The sequence below is a fragment of the Scylla paramamosain genome, unplaced genomic scaffold (genome assembly GCF_035594125.1).
Source record: "Scylla paramamosain isolate STU-SP2022 unplaced genomic scaffold, ASM3559412v1 Contig59, whole genome shotgun sequence".
NCBI classification, from domain to species: Eukaryota; Metazoa; Arthropoda; class Malacostraca; order Decapoda; family Portunidae; genus Scylla; species Scylla paramamosain.
This window is the reverse complement of record NW_026973724.1, coordinates 77501-99316: the sequence shown is the minus strand read 5'-3', so window position 1 is coordinate 99316 and position 21816 is coordinate 77501. Positions and strand designations below refer to the sequence as shown.

The 21816-nt window shown below is 38.8% G+C and overlaps 1 protein-coding gene and 2 long non-coding RNA genes across 3 annotated transcripts in view; 1 reads left to right on the top strand and 2 right to left on the bottom strand.

Annotated features, from left to right (window-relative positions):
* LOC135098397 (uncharacterized) overlaps window positions 1-21816 on the top strand; it is a 43510-nt gene that overhangs the window by 10134 nt on the left and 11560 nt on the right. The gene's annotated exons all lie outside the window — the stretch shown is intronic.
* On the bottom strand, window positions 131-4289 carry LOC135098390 (uncharacterized). Its single transcript, XR_010266938.1, has 2 exons — window positions 3851-4289; window positions 131-1948 (listed from the first exon to the last, which is right to left on the bottom strand). It is a non-coding gene; the product is annotated as an uncharacterized LOC135098390 (long non-coding RNA).
* The window catches only part of LOC135098388 (von Willebrand factor A domain-containing protein 5A-like), a 12753-nt gene continuing 1653 nt past the window's right edge, over window positions 10717-21816 (bottom strand). Inside the window, exons 2-5 of the mRNA XM_064000726.1 lie at window positions 20033-20246; window positions 19539-19665; window positions 12716-12860; window positions 10717-11394 (exon numbers count right to left, since the gene is read on the bottom strand). Coding sequence (XP_063856796.1) covers window positions 12719-12860; window positions 19539-19665; window positions 20033-20129 — 366 coding nt within the window. The 5' untranslated portion in view covers window positions 20130-20246 and the 3' untranslated portion in view covers window positions 10717-11394; window positions 12716-12718. The remainder of the gene's footprint in view (window positions 11395-12715; window positions 12861-19538; window positions 19666-20032; window positions 20247-21816) is intronic.

The following is a 21816-nucleotide window of genomic DNA, read 5'->3' as shown; positions in this document are numbered from 1 at the left end:
GTGAAAGTGTGGTGAAAAGAAAGAGAAAGGGGAAGGGAAAGACGACAGCCTAAACGAGCGGTGAGGAATACAGGAGAAAAAGAGGGGGAAAAAAAACCCTTTGGGACGCAAGGCTCACCAATAAAGTTGACGCAGCATCAACAGGGACGGTGGTGGCGTGTGGTGAGGTGGCGAGGAGCTGGACGAGGACCATCACGACTGAAAAGCAAAAGGATGAAGTAAAAGGAGACGACGACATGTGTAAGTTCATGCAGAAAAGGAAGCAGAAAACTCAGGGACAAGAAAAGGTGGAGGCTGACAAAGAGGACGTGGATAACAAGAGAAAATGTTAAGACTGCAACGACGCGCTCCCCGTCACCCACCACCCTTCCCACACCCCTAACACACACACTCACACACACACACAAACAACCACATTCCTTCACTAAATACTGTCCCCACCCCACCACACACAAGTCTTCTGTCCACCAGCCAGAACACACACACACACACACACACACACACACACACACACATTTCCTCTCACCACTGCAACGCACGCAAGCATACGACTCACAAACCGAGTCTCTTGAAACTAGAAGTGAAGCAGGAATAAAAGCGGAAGACGAGAATAACAAAGCGTTGAGGAAGGGAAAGATGAACAGGCAATCTGTAAAGGGGGGAGAAAGCAACATTAACAAAGATTTACTGAATCTCTAAAGTTTGCCTCCAGTAACTTACGGTGAAATTAGGAACTTTTGTGTGTGCTTTCGAACACTCACCCACTTTCCAATTGGTCTTAAAATCATGGTTTCCAGGAAAATCTATGAAAAATGTATATAGTGCAAGAATTTAAAAATAGCAACAGAAATCAACGGACTGTTCCATTGCCTTAGAATACAAGATGAACAAGACAACAACACAAGTGCAGAGGCAACCGAGAAATTGTGGCTGGATGGTTGAAGTGCATAAAAGAAGGGAACAAACGAATGAGGACAGCAGTTTACATGAGGAAAGAGAATGAAACACGAACAAAGAGCGAGAAGGATGAAGCGCATCAAGTGTTAACCAAACAAAACTTAATATCACGTAAAGTTTATAATCTCTTAAAATTCTGTTTCTTAAGAACCGCTGATAACACTAAACAATATATACACGAGCGAGCAAATGTGGCTATTGAATTTTAATACAACTTGCGATGAGAGCTGTAAAACTCATCCCTGACACACACACACACAAAAAAAAAAAATAAATAAATAAAATAAAATAAATAATAATAATAATAATAAAATAAAAATAATATATGTAGATAAATAAATATGCAAATAATATATGTAGATAAATAAATATGCAAACTATTTAATAATAAAACAGCGAGGTCACAACCCCTCGGGTTACATCCCGTACCTACTTGCTGCTAGGTGAACAGGGGCTACACATTAAGAGGCTCACCCGTTTGCCTCGTCGCTCCCGGGATTCGAACCCAGGCCTTCTTGGTTGTGAGCCGAGCGTGCTAACAACCACTACACTACGCGGCGTGTGTGTGTGTGTGTGTGTGTGATACAAGGAAGAATAGGAGAATAGAAAAATACGAGAAAAATTAAGAAAATCCAAATAAAATGTGGAGGAAGAAAATACACACGTACAAACACACAAAATAAACAAAATAGAATAAGAAATAATAATGTAAATAAAAAGCACGAGAAGAAAAGAAAAGAGAAAACAGACAAAATATTGCAACGAAGGAAAAAAAGTCACCGTACAAGAGCGAGTAGCAGTACACGAGGCGGAGGAAGAGAACGGGGAAGAACAGAAAACAGGAAGGAGAGGGATACTGCAGAAACCCGCTAGCCACGCCACACGTCGTCGTCGTCGTCGTCGTCGTCGTCGTCGTCGCCGCCGCCGCCGCCGCCGCCGCTCACCACAGCCACACGCACCGCCAACTTTCATGTCTCCTTGTTCCGGTTTCCTGTTACAAACCAAAGAAACTTGTGTAATCTCTAGCACTTATAATTGCTTAATTTTCTGTGTTAACAAGAACTATAGCAAATGTTTGAATACGGATCGCAAGAGTTGAAGCTCCTATTATTATATTTGGTAAACAGGTGGTATACGTATCACAACCATCTAAAAGCGTTCATTCGTTATTGTTGTTGTTCCGTAATCCTCGTCAATAACAAATAACTGACTGCCTAATTATTTCAAGGACTTGAAAACTTGCACCGAGGCAGCAATGGAGTAAATATACTAGCAGCTTTTGGAAGTGAAAAGAAATTATAAAGATCTGTGTAGTTTATCACACGTACGAGTAAACGATAACAGAAAATTGAAAGGGAATCGACGAGAGGCAGACGCTGACAGAGAATGAAAGACAGACAAGAGATAGACAAAGATAAACAGAAAGGGGAGAGGCACAGACAGACAGACAGACAGACAGAGAAGGTGGCGGCGGATGAAAAAAAAAAAAAAAAGACGCAAAGGGGGGGATCATAACAGAGGGTTAGTTAAAGAAAGAAAAGAGGGAAAGGGAAAGAGAATGAATGAATCACCAGAAGGACGATTTACGATTAATTCCGAAATAGTTGGGAGGCAATTCTAGGAGGGAGGGAGGGAGGGAGGGAGGAAGGAAAACGAGGAGGGGGACGAGGAGGTGGAGGGTCGAGGAGAGAAAGTAGGGAAGGAGAAGAGGATGGGGATGGAGGCGTGGAGAAAAGGAAGTAACTAGTTAACGAGTAAAGGAGGAAACACATGAATCAGGGGGAAACGAGGGACCGAATGACCCTTGAAGAGCTTGTATCCTGTAATAATAATAATAATAATAATAATTAGTAGTAGTAGTAGTAGTAGTAGTAGTAGTAGTAGTACCACCAGCTAATATACCACCAAATTACCATGAAAAGAAGCGATAATGAAGCCAAGTACATCTAACTTAGCCATCTAACATTCCCTTACTCCCTTCCCCACCCTCTCCTCCTTCCACGATGCACAACTCTCCATCCACCAGTGAAGGAAATAAATCTCTGAAGAGGGAGGGAGGAAAGGAAAGAGAGAAGTGGTAGACAGGAAACAGCAAACGAACAAGAGAACGAAATTTATCATCTTGACGTTTAGAGCGGAGGGAGGGAGAAGGAAAACGGTGGAATGCTGCAAGAAACCAACTGACAGGCAAAGAAAGAACAGTGGAGGAGGAGGAAGGAGAGAGGAAAGCAGCAAGAAGTAACAGAGGCCAGCAGGGGGTAGAGTCTGAGGAAGGAGGCACGGGTGGAGGCAGGGAAGGTGGCAGGGGGCAGGATGGAAAGAAGATGAAGGGTAATAATTGTAAACCTATTGGAAAAATTATCAATGTTCACGTGATACTGGGAATACTACCAAATATTTTAAAATCTCACTACTGATGCAGGAACAAATTAACTTGAGAAGAGGCAAGAGGGAAGATAGAGAAGTACATAAAGGAGGGGGAGGGTGCAAAACGAGGAACAAGCGAAGGATGGATGAAGAGAACAAGGAAGCAGTGAGGGAGGAGGAGAAAATGCCAACGAGTGGAGAAGCGAGGGAGAAAACAAGTAAACTGGTGATGATGGAGGGACGTAAAGAGTCTGAGTACCATTACCAACATTTTAAAAAATAAAATAGATATACGTGTATCTTTGAAATATGAAAACAAAACTTACCCATAAAAATCATGAAAACTACATAAAAACTGTTTAAGAACTACATCCAACTTGGAAATATGAAACAAAAACTTATCAAACTTATCTATAAACATCATGAAAACTAACACACACACACACACACACACACACACACACACACACACGCTTGCAACGAGATAAGCAAACTTCCACTGTTTAATACAAGGCTTGAGACTCACCTGAACAAGACGTTGCAATGACACCGGATCGACAGTGACAGTGTGGCGTGTGTGTGTCCTTGTTCGTGTGGAGAGGAGTGGTGGAGGACAAGATAAAAGATGAGAACGAGGAGAAAGAAAACTAAAATCGAGAAGCGTTGAATCAGCAGAAAAAGGAAGAGGAGGGTGAGCCCCATCTGCAGATGTAAGGTGAGGAACACAAGGCCGGCGGAGAGGGCGAGGATGATGATAACGATAACGATGGAAAGGTAACGAGGAGGAAGAGGAACACGAGGACAAGCGTTAAAAAAGACTAAAGGGGGAAAAGAAAGGAGGAGCAGGAGCCAAAGGAAGCTACACCACCGCTCCTCGCCACCACGACACACACACTGAAAAATGGGAAGTCCCTCAGGCTCAACCCTTCATCGCCTCGAGCTCACGTCTCGAAACCTATGAAAGTTCGAACAGCAAAAATAGCAATCCCATCTTTTCTGAAACGGACTCTGACCTGTAACGAAAACCTTGTACTGTGCCTGTACATCAGTCGCAGTTTAAGAGTTTATTAAAGAAAAGTTGGTTACAAAACAGTGCATAGGGGCGCACGAACATAGGTTGGGGATTAATAACACTACAGAAAAAAAAAAATAAATAAATAAAAGCGCTGCAAGAGAACTGGGCACTCAGGCTTGTTATTTTTGTATTGTGGTTTATGAAATGTTACGGGGGATGTTCGTTTTATTTTTGTGTTATATATAATTGTATATTACAATAGTTAAGTTTTTGTTATTATTAACGACTTAATGATGTGATATGAGGAATATTTATGACTCCATGTTACAGGCTATTGTAATGTGAAACTTCATTGATGATTTATTACCGATTACCGTTGTATTATTTTGTTAGGATGGGGGAGATGACCTTATCGCTGCCGATTCCATTAACAAACATATGCTGCTGCTGCTGCCACTACTACTACTATTACTGCTACTACTACTACTACTACTACTACTACTACTACTACTACTACTACCGATATTACTAACACCATCATCACCACCATTACTACTACTACTACTACTACTACTACTACTACTACTACTATTACTACTACTACACTACTATTATTATCAATATTACTACCACCACCACCACCACCATCACTACTACTACTACTATTACTACTACTACTATTATCAATATTACCATCACCACCACCATCACTACTACTACTACTACTACTACTACTACTGGTTCTAGGGTGATTCGTCCCCGGGTGAAATGTCCCGGTTGCTTCATCCCCGGGGTATTCATCCCTGGAGGATTGGAACCCTAGGGTTATTTGTCCCCTAGGGTGATTCGTTCCCTTGGCTGTATTTTTGTCGCGTTAGTTACGAAACTCCATTACTACGACAAGATCCGACCATCAATGTGTGTGTGTGTGTGTGTGTGTGTGTTTGTGATGTTGTGTGAGTGTGTTGTTCGAATCATGATTTGATACATCAGGTTGTTAGCTTGACTACCGTTCACTGGTTCGGTTTTCTATTTTCACTTTTCAGTACGTGGGCCACCACAGTCAGAGCAGCATGCCGCACACAATCCCATCAAGGCGTGGCAGGGAAAAGCTTGTTGATGATCTTAACTTCATCTACGCTGCACAGAAGAAAAACGCCGATGGAACCAAGCAATACTGGCGATGTGAGGCTACTGCATGCAAGGCTCGTGTTCACACAACAGTAGGGGATGAAACCTTCACTATCGTGAAAGTGCGAACGGGCACAATCATTCCACGACTGCTGCGGCTGTGAAGTCGAGGGAGGCCATGGGCGAGCTGAAAGCTGATGCTACTTCTACTCAAGAATGTTCTCGTGCTTTGGTGGCTAACGTTTTGTCAAAAGTGGATGAACATTCACTGGCTCATGTGCCGTCCACATCTACTACGAGCCGCTACGTGCGGCAGTGACGACAGGACGCTCAACAAGCTCCTCCAATTCCCCTGACTCGCACTGGCTATGTTATTCCTGAAGAGTACACCAAGTTAACAGTCGGGAAAGATGTTTTTTATTTCATTTTTTTCTTTATTCTTCAAGTTTCTTTTTTTTTACACACACTATATACATAAATTCAGGAACATATATTCTCTTTTTTTTTTTTTTTCTTTATTTCATCCTCTTGAACAAGCTACGGTTTTCACACTTATATACATAATTTTATTATAAAATATTCTTCTTTTTTTTTTTTTTTTTTTTTTTTTTATCTTTTTAGCGTTTTTTTATTTAATGATTTTCTTCACATATCTTTTTGACATTTCTTCGTATTTTCGTTTTCCTTCGTGTAATTTCATTCTCTTGGATGAATCCATCCATAATTGTTACATTTTTTTTTTCTTTGCATTTTTTTACAAACACGTCCGTTTTACATTTGTTTTTCTTGCCGCATGAAAAGCAAGGCTCAAGTTTATGTAGGAAAAAAAGTTAATTTATCCTCTCCATCAAATTAACTTTTTCACACATGCTTCAATAATTTTACTACATTTTTTTTCATTTTTCTTTTTTGTCCTTTTCAAGTTCCGTTTTTCCCATTGATATACATAACCTTACTAATTTTTTTATTTCTTTTTTTTTCTGTTTTATTTTTTTACGTTACGGTTTTCACACACATACATAATTGTATTACAATATCTTGTTTTTCTTCTTTATTATTTTTTTTATTCACATTTTCACGTTTTTGTTTTTTCATTCTCTTGAAAGATATATTTTTCACATATTTCACATTTTCTTTTCCTTGTTTTCCCTCTGGGACAAATCCCGCTGTTCACACAAACATCCACATTGCGTATTTATTTCCTTTATTTTTTCACAAATGCATCCATTATTTTGGTTTATATTTTGTTGGTTTTTCTTTTCCTGTTTTAATTCTTTTTGGGGAACGTTTTTCACACACATATGTAAAATTTTTATACATTATTTTCTTTTTTTCGTGTTTTTTTTTTTATTTCACAGAGAAAATGTTCTTCCTGCGTGACAAGCAAGGCTCAGATTCTTCTAGGAAAACACACAATTAATCCTCTTCTTCACGCTGTCTTTCTTTTTTTTTTCATTTATTTCACAGAGAAAATGTTCTTCCTGCGTGACAAGCAAGGCTCAGATTCTTGCAGGAAAACACACAATTCATCTTCTTCTTCACACTGTCTTTCTTTTTCACACAGGCATCCTTAATTTTACTGCATATCTTATTGTTTTTATTTTTTCTTTTTTTTTGTAATTTTCAGGTTTTGTTTTCCATACATAATTTTACTACCTTCTCCTTTTTTCCTATTTTTTTTTGTTTTGTTTTTGTTTTATCCTCTTGATCAAGTTACGCTTTCCACACAAACATCGATAATATTATTACAGCACGTATTTTACTTTTTCTTTGATTTTTTTTTTTTTTTTTTAACTCTAAGTTACGTTTTTCATTCTTTTTAACTTGTGTTATCTTATATTTATTTCTTTTCTTTATTTTTTTCATGATCAAGTTTTTTCTTTCACACATGATATATGCATATTTTTCTTCAACGTTTTTCTTTCCTTTCTTTCATCCTCCTGAGCAAGTTACGGTTTTTATAATTATGCACATAATTGTATGAGAGAGAGAGAGAGAGAGAGAGAGAGAGAGAGAGAGAGAGAGAGAGAGAGAGAGAGAGAGAGAGAGAGAGAGAGAGAGAGAGAGAGAGAATGTTTATACTTCACTAAGTACACATGTATGTACTGTGATGTCCAGGTAACAAAAGCCAAAAGACAAGGAGTCCGTGCACCACAACATTTGGTTCTCTTGCGCAACACAAGAGAGCCATGAAAGCAAGGGTGGACTTTGCCGCGGCACAGGCAGCGTCACATCTCAGGCCTGGGCACACAGAGAGCAATGTCTACAGCGACACTGGCACACCTGTCTCAGCAAACACTTTGAGACGCCTGCATGTACTGGATGGCACGATGAAACACCCGCCAAGAGAAAAGTGCGAGGCAAGCAGCCAGCAGAGCGAGGGGCAGGCGCCGTTTTCTGGAGATGCAGACATTTGCACTCTTGCTCACACGTCCTTCACATTCATCAACAGCTTTTCATACTTTTTGTTGTTGTTTATAGATAAATGCTCTATGATCGACACTGACCCTTTTTTTTTTCTATCAAAATAAAAAAAAACATTTAAGAAAATATTTTCATACGAATAAAAAAGTTTTCTAATAATTATTCTAATAAATATTAATTTTACGACGACTTGTTAAAGAAGTAGTTATTGACAGACCTAGAAAAAATGCTCCCCTGCATGACGAACTACTTCAAACACTGACTGAATTAAAATGTTGAAGAGTTATGTTGCAATTAGCAAGACCATCTTCTATTTTACATATTTTTATTTTTCTATTTTTTTTCTTTTACATAAATCTGGTTGTAACTCCTCATGAACATGTTTCACGACAGTACGCATCTACACAAAAAGTATCATTAAGCTACAGTGATATTTAGTGACGTGAAAACAATACGGGGAAATACCCCAACCTTACACCCACTATTATGGGTCCTCGTGGCCCAGTGGGTAGAGTGATGGACTTTGGAGTTTTGAGTGAGGGACGCCGGGGTTCAAACCCCACTCAGAACTCACAAGTCAGAACTCACAAGAAACTTCAAGGGCATCCTCTCCATCGCCACGTGTGCCTAACAAGCACACAACACCACGTGGTGATGGAGCCCACGTCACCACGTGGGCCTAACAAACACACAATAGGTGACGGAGCTGCCCACGGGAGGTGAGAGAGCAACACCTCCCTGTGCCTCCCACGGGAGGTGAGAGCTGCAAGGGGCAATATATTATCAAATAATAATATTATTATTATCATACCCATTAATACTTCTACTACCCATTAATACTTCTACTACCACTACTACTGCTACTACCACTACTGCTACTATGTTTACAACCACCCTACCCTCGCTAGAGGTAGGGTAGATGATTTTTCTTTTTTCTTTATATTTTTCACATATGAATCCGTTATTTTGTAGTAGTAGTAGTAGTAGTAGTAGTAGTAGTGGTAGTAGTAGTAGAAGTATTAATGGGTATAATAATAATAATAATATTATTATAATTATCATTATATATATATATATATATATATATATATATATATATATATATATATATATATATATATATATATATATATATATATATATATATATATATATATATATATATATATATATATATATATATACTTAATTTTATTACAATATATTTTTTCATTTTTACTTTCATTATCTTTCTATTTTTTTTTCTTTATTTGTTTTTATTTATTTATTTATTTATTTATTTCATTTTTTATTTATTTTTTTGCACATACTTCCTAAATAATTTTTTGTTGAAGTTGATTTTTTCTTTCTTTTTTTTTCTTCATTTCATTCTCTTGAACAAATTGTCTTTTTCTCTCGTATATAAATATTTTCTTTTTACTATATATTTATTTTTTCATGCTTTTTAATCTTTTTGTTGTTCTCTTCGAGAAATTGTTATTTTCACATATGCATTCATTTTTTTACTACACTTTTCTTTTTTTCCCTTTTAATTTCATTGCATGTTTTTTTTTTTTCAAAGAAATAATGTTGTTAGTGCATGAAAAACAAGACACCAATTTCTTTTGTTAAAAATACTTTTATCCTCTTCATCATGTTAAGTTTTTCACACATACATCCATTAATGTCTCTTTTTTTTCTTTTTTTCGTTATTTTTTTATCCTTTTCAATTTACATTTCTCAGACATATATACGTAATTTTACTGCATTTTTTCTTTCTTCTTTGTTATATTTCATCCTCTTCAACAAGTTCCGCTTTTCACGCAAACATCCATAATTACAGTGCGCATTTTCCTTTTTTTTTTTTTTGTATTTTCTTTTACATTCTCTTGAACGTGTTACGTCTTGTTTACAAATATATCTTTTGTTCTTTATTTTTCAAGTTACGTGTTTTTATTTTTTTCCTTTTATTTTATTCTTTTTTCCTTTATTCTTTTTCATCATGTTTAACTCACACATACTATATACATATTTTTCTACAACATTATTTTTTTTCTTTTCTTCATGTCATCCTCCTGGACAACTTACGACTTTCACACTTATATACATACGTAACTGTATTGCAAGATTCTGCTCTTTTATTTTTATTTTTTTTTCACGTTTCAGTTTGTTTTTTTGCTCATCAGTAAGTCATATGTTTCCCCTTTTCTTTGTTTTCCTGTTTCTTTGTTTTATTTCATCGTCTCACACAAGTAACCCTTTTCTCACAAACATCCCTAATTAGGGTACATGATTTTTCTTTTTTCTTTATATTTTTTCACATATCAATCCGTTATTTTACTGCTTATTTTCTTCTTTCTTTCGTTTTCTTTTATTTTTAATCCTCTTTATATATATATATATATATATATATATATATATATATATATATATATATATATATATATATATATATATATATATATATATATATATATATATATATATATATAAAATATTTACTATAATTTTTTTTTCCTTTATTTCGCAGTTTTCCACCGCAATAATGTTGGTGCTGCATAAAAGGCAAGGCTCAGACTCATGCAGGATAAAAAAAAAAAGACAATTTATCTTCTTCATCAAGTAAGTTTTTCACGCATCCATCCATAATCTTAGCACCTGTTTCTTTTTATTTTTGTTTATCTTTTTTTTCCTTATTCTCTTTAAATTACTTTTTTTTTTTTTTTTTTATTTTTTTATTTCATTTTTTTTTATTCTTCAAGTTTCTTTTTTTACACAAACTATATACATATATTCAGGAACATATATTCTCTTTTTTTCTTTTCTTTATTTCATCCTCTTGAACAAGCTACGGTTTTCACACTTATATACATAATTTTATTATATAATATTCTTCTTCTTTTTCTTATTTTTTTTTTCTTTTTAGCGTTTTTTTATTTAATGATTTTCTTCACATATCTTTTTGACATTTCTTCGTATTTTCGTTTTCCTTCGTGTAATTTCATTCTCTTGGATGAATCCATCCATAATTGTTACATTTTTTTTTCTTTTTCTTTGCATTTTTTTTTTACAAACACGTCCATTGTTTTACTTTGTTTTTCTTGCCGCATGAAAAGCAAGGCTCAAGTTTATGCAGGAAAAAAAGCTAATTTATCCTCTTCATCAAATTAACTTTTTTTTTCACACATGCTTCAATAATTTTGAATTTTTTTTTTCCTTTTTTTTTTGTCCTTTTCAAGTTCCGTTTTTCCCATTGATATACATCATTTTACTATTTTTTTTTTATTTCCTTTTTTCTGTTTTATTTTTTACGTTACGGTTTTCACACACATACATAATTGTATTACAATATCTTATTTTTCTTCTTTATTTTTTACTTTTATTCACATTTTCACGTTTTTAATTTTTCTTTCTCTTGAAAGATATATTTTTAACATTTTTCACATTTTCTTTTCTTTGTTTTTCCCTCTCGGACAAATCACGCTGCTGCTGTGAGTAAGAATGCGACATGTACCTTAAATCTGAGGAGAGAGAGAAAAAGACACGTTACAAAAGTGTTGTGGTTTGAGCAGCACAAGAGCAACAAGATGCAAGACTGGTGCACGGAAATAAAGTACACACAGAGATGGCGCACCTAATGAATAGCACTTCTAAATGCACCTTGTCAAACAGTGCTGGGTGGACAGAATGGACACAGGAATCGGGTTGCTAGTGCTGAGTCATTAGGGAGCTTTAAAAGATGAGATAAATGTATGGATGGAGATGATAAGAGATAATGGATTCAAGCTTGAAAAAAAAAAGTTATACTTAAAAAAGGACTGGAAGAAATTGGTTCTCAAACAGAATGGTGGATGAATGGAAGGGACTCAAGAATCAGGTTGTTAGTGCTGAGTCATTAGGGAGCTTTGAAAGGAGATTAGACACATGAATGGATGGGGATGACAGGTGGAAACAGGCAGGTGTGCTTCAAACAGGGACTGCCACATGTAGGCCAGATGGCTTCCTGCACCAGTCCTTGTGTATTGTGTAAGAAGTGTTCTATGTTCTCACATCATGACTGTTTTTCACAGGCAACAGATTATTTTAATCAGAATCTTGAGGATGATCTTTTTACTGCTGGGATGGCAGTGTTTGGCAATGACTATATTCATGAAATAACACTTGGAAACTGCAATATTTTCCATAAAAGACTGTAAGTGGAAGGTATAAACTCTTTGTTCAATCAATTAAAAAATTGAACAAGTTCTTGAAAATACCAATAACTTTCGCTAAACTGTAGAATCCTTGTGAAACTGTCAACAGCCCACCCTGCCACACACCACCTCACCCTTCACATCACCTCTGTTCAGTCAGTACTAGTGGTGAACACACTCTTGGAAACCCTCACAGCTTTCATTAAACTGATAGAAGGGAGAACTCATGTTGAACTTATGTTGAACAGTCTCCCTGCCACACACACCACCAAACATCCTACTCATTTCCAGATACTGTTTATTTCTGGGCAAAGTACAGTGCCTTTGCAACTCATCGTCTACACAATGAAGGGATCACCAAGGAGATCAATGAACCGAGTGAACCTAAACCTAATCTAACCCTCAGATGAAGACGTTAATATTACTTCAGTATCATCCAACTCTTCTTATTACCTCACCTAAACTGACTCTTCACCTCACCTCACTTCACCTAACCTGACACACAGAGAGAGAGAGAGAGAGAGAGAGAGAGAGAGAGAGAGAGAGAGAGAGAGAGAGAGAGAGAGAGAGAGAGAGAGAGAGAGAGAGAGAGAGAGAGAGAGAAGCCCCATAAATAAACAAAACAAACAAATCCGTTGGCTCTTCCCACCTGTCATGAGTAGCCAGGTATGGGTGGCTTGTCATAGATGTCCTTGAGTGGCGCCAGGATTTCTGTGCCCCCCATGTCGGCTTTCATCGCGGCCTGCAGCTGGCATGCCTCACGCAGCGTTGCCTCTGAGTACACACGACTCCCCCTGCAACAGTCACACCACAAGGATTACGGTAAGCACACACACACACACACACACAGAAGACAGTAGGCACCCGCTGAAATAATAATTACTCCCAGTGAGGTCTAAAGCACTATTCAGGGGGTGCTGTGAACTTATCATTAAACCCAGCTGTGACCTCATTAAACATTTCTCTTTGTGTCTCACAACACAAGGGGGCAGTCAGAGCCTGCCCTTTAAAGACAACTCTCTTCCTCCACACAAAACTACAAGCACCTAATAACACACACACCCTTCACTCGAAAATTAAAAATTATCATGGCGACTCCTACACCAGCCTCGGAGTTCCCATTTGGGGAGGGGACCTCAAATGTCCCCAAGTCGGACTGCTCTTATGAGGTGTCTTGACACCCCCGTCAACTTTTTCTTCATTAACTTCTGCAATATTCACGGTCTAAGATCTAATTTTCAATCTGTAGAACACCACCTCTCCTCTTCTAAACCTCATCTTCTTTTCCTCACTGAAACAAAGGTGTCTAAGGCAACTGACAGTAACCCTTTTTCTGCTCTCTCCTAATTTCTCTATCCTACTCGCGTGCCCACGCTCCTGAAACTTCAGAGATTTCCACCATCTGGCTACGACTACAGTCACTCTCAAACTAAATTTATCTGTGCTGTATACCTCTCACCTAACTCCTCTGGCTATAAGAAATTCTTTGACTACTTAACTTCCAAAGTGGAGCACATTCTGACTCTCTTCCCTTTTTCAGAGATCTCCATACTTGGAGACTTTAGTGTTCACCACCAGCTTTGGCTTTCCTCTCCCTTCATTGACCATACTGGTAAACTAGCCTTCAACTTTGCTATCCTCCATGACCTAGAGCAATTGGTGCGACACCCTACTCGTCTTCCTGACTGTCTTAGAGATATGCCCAACATTCTTGACTTTTTCCGTTGGGCTCCTCAGATCACAACCTCATATCTGTATCTTGTCTTATTGCTCCAGTCCCTACTCAGGATCCCCCTAAGTGAAGGTGCCTCTAGCATTTTGCCTCTGCTAGTTGGGAGAACCTGAGGAGGTATTTTGCTGATTTTCCTTGGAATGGCTACTGCTTCCGTGTCAGAGATCCGTCTTTGTGTGCTGAGCGCATAACAGAGGTGATAGTGTCTGGCATGGAGGCGTACATTCCTCACTCTTTTTCTCGATCAAAACCTTCCAAAGCTTGGTTTAACACAGCTTCTTCTTGTGCTATACAGGATAGAGAGGTGGCCCACTAAAGATACTTAAGCCTTCCATCACCAGAATCTCATGCACTTTATTTTTTTCTGCTCAGAACCATGGCAAGTCTGTTCTTCAACTAGCGAAAAAACTCCTTTATTGATAGAAAGTGTGAAAAACTTTCAAGATCTAACTCCCCTTGTGATGTCTGGTATCTAGCTAAAAATATCTCCAATAACTTTGCTTCTTCTTTCTTTCCTTTATTTCAACCAGATGGCATTAGTGCTATCACATCTATGTCTAAAGCTGAACTCTTCGTTCAAACCTTTGCTAAAAACTCTATCTTGGACGATTCAGGGGTTGTTCCTCCCTCTCCTCCACCATCTGACTACTTCATGCTACCTATTGAAATTCTTCGCAATAATGTTTTTCATGCCCTCGGAAGGCTTATGGACCTGATGGGGTCCCTCCTATTGTTCTCTGAAACTGTGCCTCCGTGCTTGCACCTTGCCTAGTCAAACTCTTTTAACTCTGTCTGTCAACATCTACCTTTCCTTCTTGCTGGAAGTTTGCCTACATTCAGCCTGTTCCTAAAAAGGGTGACCGTTCTAATTCCTCAAACTACCGTCCTATTGCTGTAATTTCCTGCCTATTTAAGTTTTTGAATCTATCCTCAACAGGAAGATTCTTAAACATCTATCACTTCACAACTTCTATCTGATTGTCAGTATGGATTCCGTCAAGGCCGCTCTACTGGTGATCTTCTGGCTTTCCTTACTGAGTCTTGGTCATCCTCTTTTAGAGAATTTGGTGAAACTTTTGCTGTTGAATTAAGCATATCTAAAGCTTTTGATAGAGTGTGGCACAAAGCTTTGATTTCCAAACTACCCTCCTATGGCTTCTATCCTTCTCTCTGTTGCTTCATCTCGAGTTTCCTTTCTGACTGTTCTATTGCTGCTGTAGTAGACAGTCACTGTTTTAATTTTATTAACAGTGCAGCTCCTCAGGGTTCTGTCCTGTCACCCACTCTCTTCCTATTAATCATCAATGATCTAAACCAAACACTCCTACGCTGATGATACCACCCTGCACTTATTCCACGTCTTTTCATAGACGTCCAACCCTAGAGGACTTTACTTCCCTACAGGAAGTAAACCTTTCACGCAGGGAAGCCACAGAGCGCATGACTTTGGATCTCTCTAAAATTTCTGATTGGGGGAGAGCAAACTTAGTATTGTTCAATGTCTCAAAAACTCATGCCTTCATCTATCAACTCGACACAACCTTCCAGACAACTATCCCCTCTTTTTCAGTGACACTCAACTGTCCCCCTCTTCTACACTGAATATTCTCGGTCTGTCCTTTACTTATAATCTGAACCGGAAACTTGACATCTCATCTTTATCTAAAACAGCTTCTAAGAATTTAGGTGTTCTGAGATGTCTCCGCCAGTTTTTCTCACTCCCCCCCTTATCTGCTAACTCTGTACCATCCTTATCCATCCATGTATAGGGTATGTTTCACATGTCTGAGGGAGGTTCTACTCATACTGCTCTTCTAGACAGGGTGGAATCAAAAGCTTTTCATCTCATCAACTCCTCTCCTCTAACTGACTGTCTTCAGCCTCTCTCATCGCCACAGTGTTACATCTCTAGCTGTCTTCTACCGCTAATTTCATGCTAATTGCTCTTCTGATCTTGCTAACTGCATGCCTCCCCTCTTCCCATGGCCTCGTTGCACAAGACTCTTCTTTCTCTCATCCCTATTCTGTCCACCTCTCTAACGCAAGAGTTAACCAGTATTCTCAATCATTCATCACTTTCTCTGGTAAACTCTGGAACTCCCTGCCTGCTTCTGTATTTCCACCTTCCTATGACGTGAATTCCTTCAAGAGGGAGGTTTCAAGACACTTATCCTTCAATTTTTGACTACCGCTTTGGACCCTTTTATGGGACTGGCATTTTAGTGGGCTTTTTTTTTTTTTTTTTATTGGCACAAGAGGAGGAGGAATACAAAGGAATACAAAGGAATGAACAGACAGCAACAGCCCTACTGGGCCTAACGAGGCTGTCTGTGTGTCTATTCTACCACTACCACTACAGATTCTAAGAGTTAGAGGCTGGAGGACACTAGGGTTCAAAGGAAGGAAAACAAGAGAGCATAGGGAGAAGGAAAGGCTAAGATGTGATAGGAAAGGATGAAAGAGAAATTATACTATTCACTACAGTAACTAAAAAAAAAAAAAAAAGTACGCAAAGTATATTATATGAGGGATTGCTGCGAGGTGATTGTCCAACCTTTGTTTAAAAGTTTCTATTGTATTACTATCGACAATATATGCTGGATGAGAGTTCCAGACACTTATAATTCTATTGAAGAAATAATACTTAGCCTCGTCTGATCTGAAACGCTTACCTATAATCTTGTAACCATTATTTCTAGTGGTGTTGGAACTGTCAATGATGATATAGTTGTTCACATTTACGTTATCAAAGCCCCGACACATTTTAAACAGCTCAGTTAAGTCTCCTCGCATTCGCCGTTTCTCTAAGCTGAACAAGTTGAGTTCCCTCAAGCGCTCCTCATAAGGCTTGTTCCGCAGTCGTGGGATCAACTTGGTAACTCTTCTTTGGACTCTCTCCAGCTTGTCTATATCTTTCTTGTAATGGGGTGACCAGAACTGGACTTGGAAGTGAATTATCGCCTTAACGTAAGCTAACTTCCAATCCTTGGGAACCTTACCGCATTTAAATGATTTGGTGAAAAGCAATGAAAGGGGCTTACAAATTTGAAATCTAGTTTCTTTCAGGACACGTGGTGCAATACCATCTGGGCCGGGGGCTTTGTCAGTTTTCATTTTATCAATTGATTATTTCTTTTTCATGAAAAACGCAGACAATTAAGGGGGTTATGTTGTGGAGCATAAGGACTGGTTCGGGGATTGTATGAATATTTTCCTCTGTAAAAATTGAAGCAAAATAATCATTCAGTGTGTCCGCGATCTGAGTTTCTTCGGTGACAAAATTACCGTTATCTAGTGTAATTTGATTAATGTGAGATGTAATGACTTTTTTATTTCGAACGTAACCGTAAAATTCTTTGGGACTGGATTTAGCAATGCTTGCAATATACATTTCTAGATTTTTCTTACTCTGTCTAATGAGCTTTTTTGATTCGCGTCGGAGTCTGTCATATTCTAGTTTATCGGCCTCATTCTGAGAGAACAAATATTTACTGTAGGCACGATTTTTCTGCAGTAGTTGTGACTCAGTGTTGTTTGTCCACCATTTAGGTTTGTTTCTCTTGCATGGACGTTTTTTACGCATAGGGATACATGTCTTCACACCATTTTATAAAAAGTAGCTACTTAAATTTCGCCCATGATTCTTCAATGTTACTTTCGCCAAGTTCAGCGTTCCAATCTGCGACAGAAAGAATTGACCTGAGTCTCTCGTAGTCTCCTTTTTTATAAATGAAAACTTTTTCGTTGCTAACAATGTCCTTATATGCTTGAAGGCTGATGTTAAAAGAGACAATCTTGTGGTCACCCGTACTAAATTCAGGACCAATATTAACGTTAGATTTGAGGTCATCGTTTGTTGAAAGAACAAGATCTAATATGTTGTCACCTCGTGTGGGTCCTTGAACGTGTTGCTTTAGGGAACATTCTAATAAATTATTATACAAGTCGTGACCAGAGTGAGAGTTAAGTGGATTTCCCCATGAGTTAACAGGTAGATTGAAGTCTCCACAGATGACTATCAAAAGTGTTACTTATTTCAGTAATTTGATCTTGTAAATTCTTATCAGAGGAAACATTGTGAACCGGAGGCCTATAAATAAGACCTATAGCAGTTTTCTTAGAACGTACTCTTAAATGCAAGAAGACTGAATCTATATTGTTAATCTTTTCAGTTTTTAGTATGGTTGGCTGAAGACTGGCTTTCACATACAGCAATACACCGCCTCCTATCCTGTCTTTTCTTTCACTGCTGAACATTTCATAGCCTGGCAAGTTGTATTCCACAAGAAAGTCTCTGTTTGCAGAGTTCAGCCAAGATTCAGTAATACCAATAATGTGGTAGTTTTCTACAGCTGCCAGGGTTTCTAAATCTGAAAATTTATTTCTAAGGCTGCGAGCGTTGATTAGGCAAGCTTTTATAGTGTTGCACATGGAGGTTGGGTTGTGCGAGGAGTCTACTAAGAGTCTGGAGCTACACGATCTTGCTGGTCTTTTTTTGGTCTGAAAATAGAAACTTTATTACTAAGGAGTCTGCCAAGTCGTGCTGCTCCAATTCCATTCAGGTGTAAACCATCCGGCTGAAACAGAGAAGGTTTATTGTAAAAGTTGTCCCAAAGATTAACAAAGTCTACACCTTCCTCTGCGCAGAGAGAACAAAGACGGCTGTTAGTGCTGAAGGCTCTGTTGTAGAAGGCAGCCGGTGCCCTGGTCCGGGGGAGGATACCTGAAACAATAATGTTATTGGATTTAGCGCTGTATCATCCTCTTGAACTTTTCCATGAGCTCTTCAGACCTAGTGTTTTCGACATCATTTGTACCTGCGTGAGTAATAAAGAGGGTATTATTATTAGATCCGCAGGCTGCCTCGTCGCATGCTGCCGTGATGTCGTCTAAGCGTCCACCAGGCATGCATAGACGCTTACGTGTCCTACGAGCCCTGCCACAGAACTCAGAGAGCTGACCTCTGACTATTGAGTCTCCGACCAGTCTCGTCTCTTGTGCATCTTCCTTTTCTTCAGCTAGGATCTGGTACCTGTTGTGTGTTGAGATGGGCAAAGATTTCTTAACATTAGTGGTGGTGGCACGATTACTGACTAAAGTGAATGGCGACTCTGCAAGCACAGCATGTGGGCGGGCAGGAGCCCCTGGAGTGGAGGAGGCAGGTCTGTCAGGGATGGCAGGAACAACATCTGTGGAGGTGCAACCTGTATTAGAGACAACGAACTCTTTTAGTGCTTCAAGCTGTTGCACGACGTCCTCATACTGCTTGCACTTCTCCTCGTATTTCTCGTTGAGTCTCTCTATCTTACTCTGGAGGTGACACAACCTGCAGGCAGAAGAATTCCGGAAATACTGAGGGGCAAACTTGCCACGACAGGCTTCGCATTGACTGAGAAGAGAAGGCATGACTCATTAATCAGAGCGCTTTTGAAGTTTCAGAAAAGATGTGACCATAAATTGAGCAAATGAAAAGTTTATGCATGGAAATCAGATACTGCTGTGTTAGATGCCTCCAACACTGGGTCTTGAAAATGCCACAAAGACCAATCGCTTGCCTAGAGTCTTGGTCACGAGTGAGACTTTTACAAACCGGCGCTTGCAGCTATGAGGAGGAGGTGGAGGAGGAGGAGGAATGGAAGTAAATTAAAAGATAGAAGATGAGAAAGATGAGACAAGATAAATATAGGAGGAAGAGGAAGAATGACCTCTCACTTATCCTAACCCAGTCTGGACCACTCACTTCTTGAAGAGCACTGAGAAGGATGAGCCGAAGCTGACAATGTTGAAGAGGCAACCCAGAGGCAGACTCTTCAGGAACAGAAGAAGTGTTGCCCGGGCACTCTCTATCTTTTCCCCATGCATGCTTCCTGTTGGTGAGGTCAGTTTAGGTTAGGTTAGCACTGCACAACTACAGTACAAACTCACTGAGTCGAACTAATTTTGGGGTTAATTTACGTTAGCTTAGTACAACCTTGCTGAGTTGGACCCTTGAAAATCCCAGTAACTTCCCTCACATCCTGCTTAGGAGTCACAGTAAGGAGTTATTGTTGAACTATTACTGGAAACATGGAAACATCCTTCAAAACCCCAGTAACTCCCTCACAGCCTGTTTAAAAAGCTATGAAAGGCATCATATCTGCTTAGTCCTGCACTGACAAGCCTTCCAGCATCCCATCATATCAGTTCTTGGGTCCTATTGACCTTGTCCAGCTGTCCCACCTGCCTCCACCTCACCTGAGCGGTCGATGACAAAGATAATCTCATTCCTGCTGGAGTAGGTGTTGGTGGGCACCTCTGGGAAGAGGTTCAGCATGAGCAGGTCATCCTTCATGATCCCAGTGGCAGAGCGTTCACCGGTCTCCCGCAACAGGTGGGGCCGTTAGGCACTCCTGTAGTACACCAGCATGCTCCAGTCGTGGTCGCAGCTGAACCCTCCGTCCTGGCTCACCTGCGGCATGGACAGGAGATTAGGTTGGGGCATGGGTTAGGTTAGGTTATGCTGCAATAGGTCAGGGCATCAGTTGGGTTAGGTTGCAATGCTGGATCAGCTGATGTTATTTTCATGGACAGAAGAAAGAAAACAAGACCTAAAAGGTTTATGGACGTAGAGAAGGAATTACAACACACACAAACACACACACACACACACACACACACACACACACACACACACACACACACACACACACACTGAAAAAAATTAAGAAAGTACTTTGTTATCGTGGACTGGAAAGACTTTGAACATGCAGAAGTTGTTCAGGAAAAATAGGATGAATTTATAAGGATATATAATACTGCTGTAGAGAAATTTGTACCTAGAGGAGAAAGATGTAGAAAAGGTAAGGAATAGTTCAATACAAAATGCAAAAAGGCTAGAAATTGTAAGTTAAATGGTTGGAATAGATGGAAAAAAAGGAAAACTGAGAGCAGATGGAAGGAATATATTGATGCTAGAAACAAGTATGTTGAAATAATAAGAATGGAGAGAAAATACAATCAAAGAGATATAATAGAAAAGTGAATAAATGAACCCAAGCTGTTCTTTAGACATATTAATGGGAGGATCAAGAAGAGAGGTGTATCAAAACTGAAAGATGAAGGAAAAATCTATGAGGATGCACAGGACATGGCGGAGATTATGGGCAAAAGTTACAGATCAGTATTTACTGTGGAAGGGGAGTTTGATGCTGGAAGGGATAATTTGGTGAGGAATACGCTAAGTACAGTACCAGTCAGTTATATGAAATACTTATGATGATTGAGGACCTTGAAATAAATAAAGCATCTGGTCCAGATGGAGTATCAAACTGGATATTGAAAGAATGTAGAGATCAACTGGCTGATAAAATTCACAGTATGGTGGTGACATCATTGTTGCAGGGAAGGGTACCAAAAGATTGGAAGAGAGCAAATATTACACCAATATTCAAAGGGGGAAATAAAGAAAACCCACCAAATTATAGACCAGTGTCATTTACTAGTGGTGTAGTAAAAGAATGTGAAAGAACAATAAAGGAAAGATTGATGGAACACTTGGAAAGAGATAAAGTTTTGGTAAATTGTCAATTTGGATTTAGGCGGGGAAGATCATGCTTTATGAACTTATTGTCCTTTTAGTCAAAGGCAGTTGATATTGTGCAAGAGAGACAGACTAGTGATGGTGTCTACTTAGACTTGAAGAGGGCTTTTGACAAAGTACCACACCAAAGATTGCTATGGAAGATTAAAAAAATATAAAAAAATATGGAAAAATTGGAGGAAGACTGCTGGAGTGGATGAAGGATTATCTGGATGATAGAGAGATGAGAACTGTAATACAAGACCAGAATTCATCCTAGCTGAAAGTAACTAGTGGTGTCCCACAGGGATCAATGTTGGGACCAATAATGTTTGTGATATATGTGAATGACATAAATGAAGAGATAGACAGCTATATGGACTTATTTGCAGATGATGCTAAGCTGATGAGAATGGTAGAAAATGCAAATGACTGTATGGTACTGCAAGACAATTTAAAT